General features: G+C 34.1%; 1 protein-coding gene across 28 annotated transcripts in view; it reads right to left on the bottom strand.

The window, feature by feature from the left end:
- LOC128236579 (uncharacterized) overlaps window positions 1-14035 on the bottom strand; it is a 121714-nt gene that overhangs the window by 10838 nt on the left and 96841 nt on the right. For 24 of the 28 annotated variants that reach the window (XM_052951529.1, XM_052951518.1, XM_052951531.1 and 21 more), the window contains 7 exons: window positions 7828-8033; window positions 6963-6992; window positions 2969-3191; window positions 2348-2545; window positions 1908-2105; window positions 576-692; window positions 85-196 (listed from right to left, as the gene is read on the bottom strand). In XM_052951529.1, the coding sequence (XP_052807489.1) occupies window positions 85-196; window positions 576-692; window positions 1908-2105; window positions 2348-2545; window positions 2969-3191; window positions 6963-6992; window positions 7828-8033 (1084 nt within the window). The remainder of the gene's footprint in view (window positions 1-84; window positions 197-575; window positions 693-1907; window positions 2106-2347; window positions 2546-2968; window positions 3192-6962; window positions 6993-7827; window positions 8034-14035) is intronic. The other 4 variants (XM_052951524.1, XM_052951537.1, XM_052951546.1 and 1 more) reach the window with 1 other exon arrangement.

Here is a 14035-nt window from a genome sequence, read left to right as displayed (position 1 = left end):
TTCCCCTGGTGGGGCCTAATCCCACAACCGTTCAAGTGGGAGATTTTGAATTATCAAACCAGAATTTGAGTCCAAACAACCTACATCTTGCTACTTCAAAGTCCTTTTTGACAGCGTTTGGCGAGACCCAGTAGTCGATCATAGCGCTAAGACTCTGCTGGTCGTTGACGTCCGTAGAGTAGCTGCCATAGATTACCTGCGTTACAAGAACATACACAGCATGTAGAAAGCTACAGAATTGGTCATGGAGAAATATTGAACTTTGTCATGAATTTTATGTACCAGGAAACTGTCAACTTTGACAGGAAACTGTCAATTTTGATGTATTAGTTTGCATTTGGTACAATTAATGAAACATACTGCCGCTATCTTAGCCTGGTTTAAGACTTTTAAATGACATTGCATGATTTGTCAATTTAAAACCAAAAATATTTGCGAAGCATTCAATAAAACATACCTTCATCAATTAATTTTTGTATCAACCTCCAAAAAAAGACAATCTGAACAAATAATACAAATTATTAATATTCTTTATAATTCATCCTAACGACCACCAAGCAACTTCTTGCACCTACCTCAGACAGCATGTACCGTATCCCTGTCCAGGATGTTATACGAGGCTGCTGGGTACCGTCTGGACCCATGTACATTATCTGATCCTTAAACTCATTAGTTATAAATGACAGAGACTCCTGAAAAAATAAAACTTGTGAGTTAGTTGATCGTAATATTACATTTAAATATTTCAACAGGATTAATATAAAAAAATAATAATAGTTTTTAATCACACTTTAAGAAGGTAAAATTTATATCTTTTTCAAAGAAACCTCATTTGGTTCACAATAGAACTTTTCTCCACACTTTTACTTGTAAAATAAAATAATAAAAAATAGTTCATTATGTGCCATTAATGTGTTCATGTAAACTAATCCCAAATGAATGCCAGGCTTAGTTTCTCGAAACACCTTAAGTCCCTTATAACAGAATTAAGCTGAGCTTACCGTACTATATTTGCTTTGGTATAAATTGTTTATTCTTAAAGCTGCACTCTCACAGATTGACTGTTTTTACAACCTTTTTTTATTTTTTGTCTTGGAAAGAGCAAATTTTTGCGTAAATATCTGCAAACCAATGATAAATGATTGCTGACAAAAGATCAGATCGCAGATTTTCATTTTCCATTAGAAAATTAATGTTTTATGGCTTATGCCATTACTAACGGTTAAAGGAATATGTACAAAAAAATCAATTTTTGAACTTATATATAAAAATCTGCGATCTAATTTTTTGTCAACAGTCTTATATAACAGCATGCATTTTTGCCAAAATTGGCTCGTTCCAAGAGAAAAAAAAGTTGTCAAAGCGTATAATCTGTGAGAGTACAGCTTTTAAGAATTTTGTGACACTTAAAGGAATGACATAACAATCTATATTTTGGTTTATAATATCTAGTTTAAGCAAGTAATTTGGCTTAAAGAAATGATACTTAAAGATGCACTCTTACTCCCAAATAAGATTTACCACAATGAATACAATTGTTTAAATATACCAAAAATTATAAATAAATGTCAATAACAATGGTTCTTATGAAGAATACGGAGTTTAATTTGAAAAAAGATGCAGAAAACAACGTATTTCTACCCTATGCGCCGAAAGTAAATCACTGTAAATCTTTTAGCATTCAACAATCATTTAATATTTTTGCATTTTCAGCTATGAAATACATGGTTACATTATTTTTATCAGAAATCAATATTTTCCATAAATGCAAAGGTTTATCACTCAAAATCTATGTTTATTATACATGTGTATGTTCTAATTTTGAATAAGAGTGTCACTTTAAATCTGTAAGGCTAAAGATGTTTCGGGAAATTTGCGATAATTTTGTCTATAAACAAAACAGTTACCTGAAGTTCAAAGTTGCCGATATGTTTGAAGTCAGCTGGGCTGTTCCATCCACCATAGCCAAAGCGTGTTCTGAGCTGGATGGCCCCATGCAGGTAACAGAGGTTGTGGAGAATCACAGGCCACTCCGCACGTGTTGACTGCTTCAAAATGTCTGGCTCGAAACTTGAGAAAGACCGTACCAGGCTGTCCTTCATCACCTGTGAAATGATCATCCTTATTGTTTCAGTTAGTCAAGGGGCATTATTATTAACATAACGTTAAAGTCAGGGTTATGGGTCTTGTGACACATTTGCGTATTATTATTGGTATCCTGTGTACTAAATTACTTACCATATGTATTTAAACAATTAAGGTATTGTCTGTGAAAAATTATTCCATTTTCTCGTCTTTACATAAAATCAATGCTATCTTATCCTGGATAAGATCAAATGACACCTACCTTGGGTGAATCTATAACGGCCCTGACAGAGTTCTGCAACAGGCGTACAGGGAGGACATCATTTAGGGCTTGGCTCGAGATCCACACGCGGAAGTTTGGTTCGGGACTCGTGCCTGAAGTAAGCTCCTCCAGGATTGACTCAAGGGAGAGTAGCAGGGACGGAGCATTGTGAGCATTGTTTAACATCACCCACATACCCTGCAAGGTAAGACAGGGAGAAATGGATTGTTTGTCAAGCACCGAGTACAGGTCAAGTGCCATTTTGGCAACATGCAATGTCATGTTCTATGAATAAGTAGAACCTTTTTGTATATTTTGAATATAGAAAAAATCATTAGAAATATTTACTTTATGATATGCTTGGGCTTATTTTGGTAATAACACATTAACTTAAATCACATCATTTTAAATTAAAATTGTAAGTGGCTGCAAGCACTTGACCTCATTTCACTTCCATATTGTTAAAAAAATACATTCTAAACAAGTTCTATATTGTGCTCATAAAATCCCCAATGCTTACCTCAATGAATTGGAAGACGTGAGTACTCAAAATGATCACTCTGTCAAAAAAGGGAATAAGTTGCATAACTGACTCGTTCAACAGTAATTGCTCATATATACCTCTGCCATAGCCTTCTGTATGTATTTCCTAGCAGTCCTCTCAGTGCCAGGGTTGTTGTCTGTCACTGACACCACCAGGGTCCGCATCTGCTTCCTGTTTGCGAATTCTGAGAACAGTTTTCCGGCCACCTCAGCCTCACGCGAATACAGGAGCATGATGGGAACGGTTGCCGAGCTCTGCTTCAGCAATGTGGGGAGATCGATACCAATATCACCGTAGAACCTGTAAAGAGGTGAATGGTGAGTGCATGGTTCAAATTATTGCAAGGTTATGGTTTGTGCATGGTTAAAATTAATGCAATGTTATGATTAGTGCATAGTTTGAAATGATTAACAAATTGCAGTTTAAGGTTACTAAACATTTAAACCATATTCCTTTTTATAAATATACAATTAAATATGGTTTTCAAAGTTTATAATTCACAAAGGTTGATTAAAGGTAAGGAAGTTTACAAAAATTTAAACATGACTGAAACAAACAAACATTATTTTTTTTTAGGACTACATGAAGAAACTGTCTATAATGCACTATAATGCCTAACATAGATTTTGAAAATGGCTTCCATTTTCTATATCTACAACATGCTATTTTCTACCAGGCATTCATGCAGCATGCATTACACAAGAAGCTGGAGTTTAAAGTCACATACATCATTTAATTATAATATAATTAAGATTTGATTTAATTTTAATGAAAACTCTACTTAATAAGTAATAAGATTATTGTTTTAAACAACTATGACATGTCAACAGCTACTAAAAAGAACAGAACTCTAGAGTGAGGTTTGGTAAAAGTAAAAAGTCAGCAAATTTTAAGGCTTAATAATAATGTTGGTATGTGACACAACTGGGTTGTATTTTTTTCATCACTGCAAATATGGTGCATTCCGGTGAAAATAGTTTTAACAAAACAGTGCCTTCCTTCACACACGAAAAAGAAATAAAAAAAATGAACAATGCTTTGATGCACATAATCATTTGATATATGTCATGAAGCACAGGAGTTTATGTTATTATTTTATAAAAATGCATAAAAAATCCTAATATGTGAAAAAACATGTGTATTGAAAATTTGAAAAAAACCTCTCAAGTCAAATTTCCTCAACTACAATTAAAATCTGCTACTTTTCTTATTATTTTTGACATGCATAAAATGTTGCTTTTTGAACACAAATCTGGTATGTTAAAAGAGGAAATGAGAATCCTGTTCCGATTGGTCAGTGTCAAAGCATGTTAAGTGAGTGAATAGCAATTGTCTCCCTATCTTACCACTGTGACTGGGCCAAGCTAACAGAGTTATAAATAGATCAGTGAAACATTCACACGAGCCCGTAACATGTACACACAAAAGTATGATATCATTTGCAACAGTGGCGTACAACGTTATAGGCCGGTTATGATCCCAATATCATTGCAGGGGTGTAGTTGGGCTAAATATAATGTGTAGACAAAATTTCATGAGGATTTGGGGGCATTGTCAGATAAGTTGTATGATGGACCATTTGGCGTGTTTTTCCTAATGGTAAAAACATTTACAGTACATTTTCCACACATTTTACTTTAGAACCACAAATTTATATGCATGATTTGTTTTTACTTTTTTTGTTCTTTTTGGTAAAGAAAAGTGTAGACCGCAGTCTACATGGACCAGGGTAAGCTACGCCCCTGCATTGGACTGTACGTTTGTCTTTATTTCTCTTACAATATACTCTAGTGTACGCCACTGCTATACAAATTGCATCAACCCAAACACACATGTACAACATTGAACAATCAACGTTATTTTTTAAATTAATGTTACAACCAAGTCTCAACAATCAACCTTATATCAACATTAATGTTAAACTCAAGCACAAGTTTTTATGTCACATCCAACAATATTTCTTGTCATTCCATCAAACATCGTTTCAATTTTAAGCTGTTGTATTATAACAATTGACATGACACTAAAATCAGATTTTGTTGATAATGTTAATTATCAAATTTGCTTCCCAAAAGAATTATTAAATCTTAATCTGAACTAATAATCAATCCAAGTCTAAGCACTTTCCAATTTCTTATTCCAGATCTTTTGCATCAACAACAGTTTGAATATTCAAATCAGGACCAGTATTCAATATTGAATATTAGACATTCCTCAGTGATTCCATTCAGGCAATTGGTCAGCTAAATATACTGGCCAATCTAAACACTTTGATTCAAATTTTGAATTTAAGTTCAATCTAAGTTGGTTATTGAATATGGGGCAGCTCAATGTCATGTCAATTGTCACCAAAGTCCCGTATACCATCTCCAGTTAAAAGCTTCCTAGCTTCTAGTACATTTTATATCATATATTTAAACTAAATGCCTCAATACTAATACAACTAGCTCATATTATATCATGATCTTCAAAACTAAAACGCTGTCTTGGTTTACATTTGCACCATTTTTTACATTTTTCAGCCTTGTGTTTACCTAAGCATAGAAGGCATTTTTCACTGGACATAACATTGACAAATTGACTATATGATAATAGAAAATCTTCCATCTGATGAGCGGACTTCTTTTTCCCAATCTATTAAACATGAAAAAACAGTATGACTTATATTAAGACTTTAAATTAGAATAAACCCAATTCTTACACTACTTACTGGTTACCCAAACTGGCTTTGGTAAAAAAAAAAAAAAATGCGCAAGCCGAATCAGCCATTACTGGATTACGTTTTTTTTGTAAATTATTTTCGATTTTAAAAAAATAATACCAGGGCCTATGATTATAAAGAGTCTCAAGTCTAGACTCAGATTCAGAAAAAACTTTTGTTTAATGACAAAAAATAATCTTTCTTCTATTCTTTTTTATAGTTTATGTAAATTATGTAAACTAGGTGCGTGAATTATGTAAATAATGGTTTACTGGTCAAACAATAATATAATTTAGCAAAGTTGACTATCATCAATGCTTTGCTACAATAAAATGGATATTTATAGTTTTTAGTCTTGAGTCTAGACTCAGACCTTAGAATGTTCATAAGCGTAGGCCCAGTTTATGCCATCAGATGGAAGATGAGAGAACTATAATTGACTACAGGATTGGGTATTGATATTGTCTCCCTTGTGTAGTTACCCATGGCGCATTGCAAATTTTATTTTTTTACTGAAATGTACGAGGTCAGTTACATGAGCATCGTAAAAGAGCTGCAACTAAGGTTGTTGGTGCCAGAAGCCTCGGAATGATGACGCAACTAATTGGGTCGATGGTCGGCTATTTCAAGTTAAAGCGTTAACATTTGAAACCAATTTAAAAGGCATCTGTATCTTTATCTACAGGCATTAATAAATATATCATTCAAAATAGCTGACCATTGACAACTAACCTAAAGTGCTTATGGAGACTTAGGTGTGTTTTAAAAAATAAAAATAAAAAACATTTACAAACTAAAAGAAATACAATATAAAACAGAATATGTACAACAGTTATCATGAAGATGTGCAAGTTTCTAATAATGACATTAGACAAAAACCTTCCATTCACATTTGATTTTTCGAAACAAAAAATAGACTAAGTACATGTAGAAGGCACTGCTTGAACTGCATTGGCTACAGAGGGGTATCCTAGATTAGGCCAGTAACGAATTCAATACTGAGGAAACACTTATTTCACTTATTTTTTCCGGTAGTATATGCAGGAGTATGCTGTATGAGCCAATATTGATTGACCAGTGTCTTCAACATAAGCAGGCTTACATCAATACTGCATGAACGAAGTTTGTCACTAAATACTTCTTTTGTGATTTCAGGGCAAGCTAGCATTTGCCCATGTTATAAGAATGCAGAGCAAGCTGGCATATGCCCATCTTATAAGAATGAAGTTTGCCTAGTGTCAATGGAAGGTTGAATATCTAACGTCCTTCGCTGCAACACTAGAAACGTATTAGTCACTGTGGCCACGTCATATAACCCCACCACTACACAACATAACGGCAGAACATGACCTGACAACATCCCCACTTACCCCTTACGACCGGCCGCACCGGGCAATGTGCTACAACGCACCAATATATGTCAATATTCATATACAATAAGAACGCTCTTTTTAAACAAAACAGCAAGGACAGTCCAGTTTTAAAAGTATGCCTTACAGGCATATATCCCTGTGATTTTTGTTCTCTATATCTAAGAAAAATAGTGTATACAGTAAAACTGCAATCGTTCAAGCAGGCAGTCATTCAAGAACTGGTGATGGATCGAGGTCGAGGCTAAGTCCCAACCAGTATCCCTTCTTTTTTCATATAAAATATACTGACGATGGATCAGATCGCTCGAGGTTTCAGCTCCAGTCCCCACGTCCAGAAGAGATTGGAGTTTTATTGTTAATAGTTTTCACAATTAGACACACAGGTTCCATGCTTGTGGCACACTTTTGAGACCATAATTACATTCAATTGTTGTATCACTTGTTTGAAAGTCATTGGCAAAAAGTATTTACCATTGATTTTCAAAAAAAAATATTTGAATAAATCAACTATCTAGCCTTCAATAATTTGTGTCAGTGATGGGTGAAATACAGCTAACCCATGAGGTAGTACTCATTCCTTATAAAATACAGGGATATTTGCCTTTAATGTATCTTGTATGAAATAAATCCCTCTATACATTTTTCCATAATGTTAACCATAGTGTCAAATATTTCTGATATGTCCGATATAAGTTTTGAAATTTGACAATTTAAAAAAACAGCATGTCTTTTTAATCATATACACAGGGTATTGACGGGTCTACATAACAACAACAATACATTTGCCATACACAGGATTATTTAATATATACTTTATGACATAATTCATGGTTTCATATTCAAAATTACCAGGTCAACTTACTTCTTTCCCAGGACTGTGTTTATAAACACAGTGGCTGCATGCATCACCTTGTCACTTCGAACCGCTCGTACCACGCAAAGTCGCTGCATGGGTTTATAGATGTCGTCCATCTTGTCTGGCAGGGCAACAGTTTCTGGGCTCTCTGTCTCACACAAACCTCGCCACTGGGTCTCACGCCCGTCCTTCGGCATTCGATCAAACATTTCCTGTGAGAGAGAGGAAATAGAAGAGCTGATTGTATCGTTATAAAATGATAACAAGATGTTCTCAACAGTATTTTACCCAACCGACAGGTGGGCTTTGACAGACCTAGTGAGACTGCCACCCACATGAGATATGCAAAGTGGTAACATGCCAGGATATGTATAAAACATTCATCATGTATAGGTTTGAGTTTATTAAGTAATTTCTGAATGAATAAGTAACCTAAGGGCATGGAGCTAACATGTTGTTTTTTTAATAAGTAATTACTTAATAAATTCTAACCAACTTAATGTAGATAGATGATAGAATTTGCAGAATAGAAATAGACTGTAGAACTGTTAAGGTTTTTACTTTCTGTGTTTACATGCCTTCAGGAAATTACGCTAATGATGTTTTCGATAATTACATGAATTCTTTATATGCTATATATGATACTTTTTCAGAATATTGAATAGTTATGTTTCTAGGAGACATGAACGCTGACATTGTTGTAGGAAATAATCAAATTTTCGAAATGAAGTGTTCACGAATTTTTTTCACGTACAAATGACCTACGAACCTTAGTACATCTTCCACTTGGTAAAGGTCCAAGATATACCTATACTACTATGGAATCTATAGTAGACCATATTATTATTTCAAATAGAGATAAAAATCTTATTGAATGTGTAAATGCCATGGCGATTTACATTTTCATTGATTATCCATATGACTGGTACTTTCACAATTGCAAAAACACGCAAGTGATCAGAAACATTAAACATGACATTGTCTAATATATTTACACATTCAATAAGATTTTTATCTCTATTTGAAATAATAATATGGTCTAACATAGATTCCATAGTAGTATATAGGTGCACATAGCATCGCAAAAACTAAATCAGACACACATATCAGAATATCAGGCAAAACTAGGTATAAATTTACAAATAAAAAATACAAATCAATGTTGATGAAATGTACGAAGCTATTGTTAAAGCAACAATATTATCGTCTGACCAATGTCTTTCATAATCTAAATTTAATCGCCATGCAAAACCTTACTGGACGCCCAGTAAGTGAAAAAATCATATACAACGCGTAGCACAACGAGTATGGGTTCTAGAAGGACAGCCTAGAGGATGGCATAATGAATCATACGCGAAATATAAACGCTGCAAGCAAAATTTTGTAAGAGGAATTGAAAATGTTGAAAAGTACTTCAATAGTCAGCTTATCGAAGCAGCTGAATGCGATAGCAGATTGTTTTGGAGCATAATAAAATCTAGGAAAAACAAAAGACCATCTGCCTGTACCCATCCATTCTACAAAAACACCTCTGTTAGAGAACCAGGCAATATTTTAAAGGTATGTACAAACTATTTTCACGATTAACACTTTGATAACAATTTAAAAAGTTTGTAGAGGAAAAAGTTGAACAACTAAAAATAAAAAACAGTACCACGAATAGTATTCCAGAAATAAATCCAACTATCACTAGCGAAACAATTAAAACGTATATTAAAATGTTGAAAAAGGTGAAGGCCTCATCATACGATGTTAATTTAAATGAACACTTAATATATGGAGGCGATGTATTGCAAAGGGCCCTGGCAACGTTATTCAATACAATAATAATCTCAGGCAATATTCCAAAAATGTGTAAAAAGAGATTAATTATTCCAGTCTACAAAGATAACAGTAAACCAAGAAGTGACCCCGGAAACTATATACCTATATATAACGTTATTACCAAATATATATAAACTATTTGAAACAGTCTTACATGACGTAATTACAAAATGGGTAAAAGAAACCAACATTGAATTTCCAAACCGACAGCAAAACGTATACCAAAAGAATACAGGGGCAATAACTGCGTCTTTTAATTTACAAGAATCCATCTATCACAATATTGAGCTCCCAGTGTTTTCAATAAGAACCGGCTGCTGGCCAAAATGGACGGTTCAAATGTGTTTGCGACGGTTCAACCGAAATTTATTGAAAACCCTGAGCTCCACTATGCTCGACACACAAATGGCCTTTGACACTGTATGGTTAGATGCAATATTTTTCAAGATTGCAGGACTTGGAATTCAAGGCAAAATTTGGTCCCTTATAGTTGACGTGCACAGTAATATGTATAGTTGTATCATTGCAAACAGTTTAACCTCTGAGTTCTTTCCCGTGTTGCAAGGTAAACGCCAAGGGGGAATTATTTCAACTTGGATATATAATCTGTTTATAAATGGACTCATGGATTCACTGGAGCGAAGTGGACAAGGTTTAAATGTTGTAAACGTAACAAGAGCGGTCACAGACAGCTATATCCCCCGCCTCATGGGGGCATTTTTTGTAACGAAAGCCAATCAATGGTAAGGGTTATTCTCAGGAACATAAGAAATGCCTAAAATTGAGAAAGAGCAATAACTCTTTTAAAAAAGGTCAAATTGCAAAAGCCTGACAATATGCGCTGTGTCACTATATAGTCATAAATCTGTGAAAGTTTGGTAGAAATTGCATGAAAAATGTAAGAGGAGTTGCGAAGAAACCAATTTTAAATGTAAAATAAGCAAAGGGCAATAACTCTTTCAAAAATGGTTGAATCGCAAAAGCCCGACAATATGTGTTGCGTCACTATATGATCATCAATCTGTGAAAGTTTGGTAGAAATCCCATGAAAAATGTAACGTAAGAGGAGTTGCGAAGACACCAATTTTAAATGTAAAATAAGCAAAGGGCAATAACTCTTTCAAAAATGGTCAAATCAGGAAAGCCCGACAACATGCGCTGCTTCACTTTATGATCATCAATCTTTGAAAGTTTGGTAGAAATCACATGAAAAACGTAAGAGGAGTTGCGAAGAAACCAATTTTAAATGTAAAATAAGCAAAGGGCAATAACTCTTTCAAAAATGGTCAGAACAGGAAAGCCCGACAATATGTGCTGCTTCATTTAATGATAATCAATCTGTGAAAGTTTGGTAGAAATCGCATGAAAAAAGTAAGAGGAGTTGCGAAGAAACCAATTTTAAATGTAAAATAAACAAAGGGCTATAACTCTTTCAAAAATGGCTGAATCACAAAAGCCTGACATTATGCGCTGCTTCACTTTATAATCATCAATCTGTAAAAGTTTGGTAGAAATCACATGAGAAAAGTAAGAGGAGATGCAGAGAAATGAACGTGGGACGGACGGACGCACGCATACACGCACACACACACACACGCACGCACGGAATTGGGCCTACCATTACTATATCCCCTCGCCTTTTCAAGGCGGAGAATAATAACAAGTAACACTAAGTTGGCTGATGACATTGCGTTAGCTGCAATTTCACCAAATGGTCATCAAAATCTACTGAACATAACATACGATTACATGTAATTATAGATACATAATAAACTCAACAAAAGGTTTTGTAATGGTTTTCAGTGACACCGCCAAAAATAAAATGAACATTTACTTCTATCTAGGGCCAAACAAAATTGAACGCACAGATAAAATAAGACATGTAGGTATACAACTAAACGACGAAATGACAGACAATGATAAAATATCAGTAGCGTGCAAGAAAGCAGAATCATCGTTCTATTCCCTACTATCAATCAACATCGGAATGTTTCACATCAATCCCCTTACATCAGCATCATTAGTGTTAAAAATTTGTATACCAAAACTTCTTTTCAGAGCAGAACTCTGGAACAATCTAACAAAATCAAACTGCATGCAATTAGAATGTTTTATACGAATGGCGGCAAAAACTATTTAACGATTTCCCATTCAAACCTGAACCGATATCTCTTTAGCGGCGTTAGTCTGGAAACGTATAGAAAGCGAAATAAATTTAAAGAAGCTTATGTTCCTCGAATGGCTATGCAATATGCCAACATTGGTGCTTACAAAACAGTTCTTCAACTAGAAATGTGTCCATAGGACACGGATGCCCCCACTTCGATTTTTTGTCACAGAAAATAAGCCATAATGATTATTCAGGATAATCTGCACAAGGGCAAATCCTTTTCAAAAATTAGATCGGATAAGATATTTTTTAAGTATTGTTGGGAAATAAAGGGCCCTAACTCCTAAATGATTAAAGCGATTTCCATGGCTATCGAACTTGATCAAGGTATTATGGTCACAAACATGTGTTAAAAGTTTGGTGAGGATTGGACAAACAGTTTTCAAGAATTAGATCGGAAACAATCTTCGGGACGTATTTTTCAAGTCTTTTTTTGCAAATAAAGGGCCGTAACTCCTAAATGACAAAAGCGATTTCCATGGCTATCGAACTTGATCAAGGTATTATGGTCACAATCATGTATGTAAAGTTTGGTGAGGATTGGACACATACTTTTCAAGAATTAGATTGGAAACATATATTTTTGAAGTATTTTTGGCAAAAAAGGGCCGTAACTCCTAAATGACTAAAGCGATTTCCATGACTATCGAACTTGATCAAGATATTATGGTCACAAACATGTGTTTAAAGTTTGGTGAGGATTGGACAAACGGTTTTCAAGAATTAGATCGGAAACAATCTTCAGGACGTACGTACGTACGTACAGACAGACAGACAGACAGACGTACGTACGGACAAGGGCAACCCTATATACCGCCACTTTGTGGGGGCATAATAAAAGACTAGCCTTATTTTCTTGCAGGTATAATAAGTGTATTCAAAAAGGATTTGTTACAGACATTATAAGAATTTTGTCAAAATACAAGTTATCTGATTTTAATATTAGATATATACAAACAGGAATGTTTCCTAAAAAGTCAATGTGAAAACATAAATGCAAAATGTTGGTGTATAATATGGAATCAGACGATTGGAAAAAAAAGAGTTCAAAGTCACGCAACTTTTGGTCGCTTCATGCTCCTACATACAAAAATCGAACCGGCCATTGTATGGACCTGCGCAAACGATTTTCAATCAAGGCAACATGCTCTTGAAGTTAGTAAACTTTGGATTGAACCTAGCATATACGAAAATGAGTCAGTTATAAATAATGCCGTAAAGCATGTTCTATTTTCACGCAATTTATCGTCTGATATTAGAAATAATTTAAAAAATACGCTTTCAGAAAACTTTCCTTACGACATATGTTCGTTGATTTCGTTTGGTAATGAGGAGGCAAAGAAGCAATATTTGATTGGAAAAAAACATTTAGCTTTCATAGATAAGAAGGTACACAAACATTTCTTGAGAATAGCAATTCACTTTGTCTACAAATGCTTAACTATTTTGAAAATACATTTCAATTTCAATTAGCATGTAATCATAAGTTAGCAAGATTTCGATGTTGACTCTTATGATTTTTTTTATCGTAAGTGATATTTTACTGATTGCATATTTATGTAATAATTTGTTTGCTGTATGATAATACCGATACAAATGTTACAATAAGTAGATAAGTAGATATTGTAAATGTTTTAACCTCATTTCATTGTAATAATGTTTGTAAACCTGTTTCCAGTCGCTGCTTGCACAAAAGTTTATCGTGATAATGTTACATTTATGCTTGTTCGCATATCCATTTTTCTCTCTTTTTCAGATATAAACATATTCTTTACAAATGCACATTTTGTCATATTGTTTTATCTTTCTGCTTGCAAATTATTTCTGATCATATCATTAGTATATCTTCACATGTACTTATCATGACATATTTCTTTTAGTTTATTTTGACAAACATGCATTTATATATTTATATGTTTATTAATATATGTATCTCGATCAGAGGAAATAAAGAGCATATATATATAGCCCCTCCCAAATTGCGTCAGCTTTAAAACTAAGCTGTGCGCCTGTCAAACAAACCTGTCAATTACTGCAAGATAGTGTGACATCATCTAAATCAGCGTTGACACTGAAATTCCGCCTTTGCATATGCAAGGAGTATTCTTGGCTTTATGGGCATTCACAGTTATAGCTATTTACTTAATCATGAAGAGCCGTCTTCAGCAATAAGTAACGATTCTTCACAAATAAGAAACTAAATATTTTTACAATCTAATT

The sequence above is a fragment of the Mya arenaria genome, chromosome 6 (genome assembly GCF_026914265.1).
Source record: "Mya arenaria isolate MELC-2E11 chromosome 6, ASM2691426v1".
Taxonomy (NCBI): Eukaryota; Metazoa; Mollusca; class Bivalvia; order Myida; family Myidae; genus Mya; species Mya arenaria.
The sequence above is the reverse complement of the archived record's forward strand: the minus strand, read 5'-3'. Positions and strand labels throughout refer to the sequence as shown.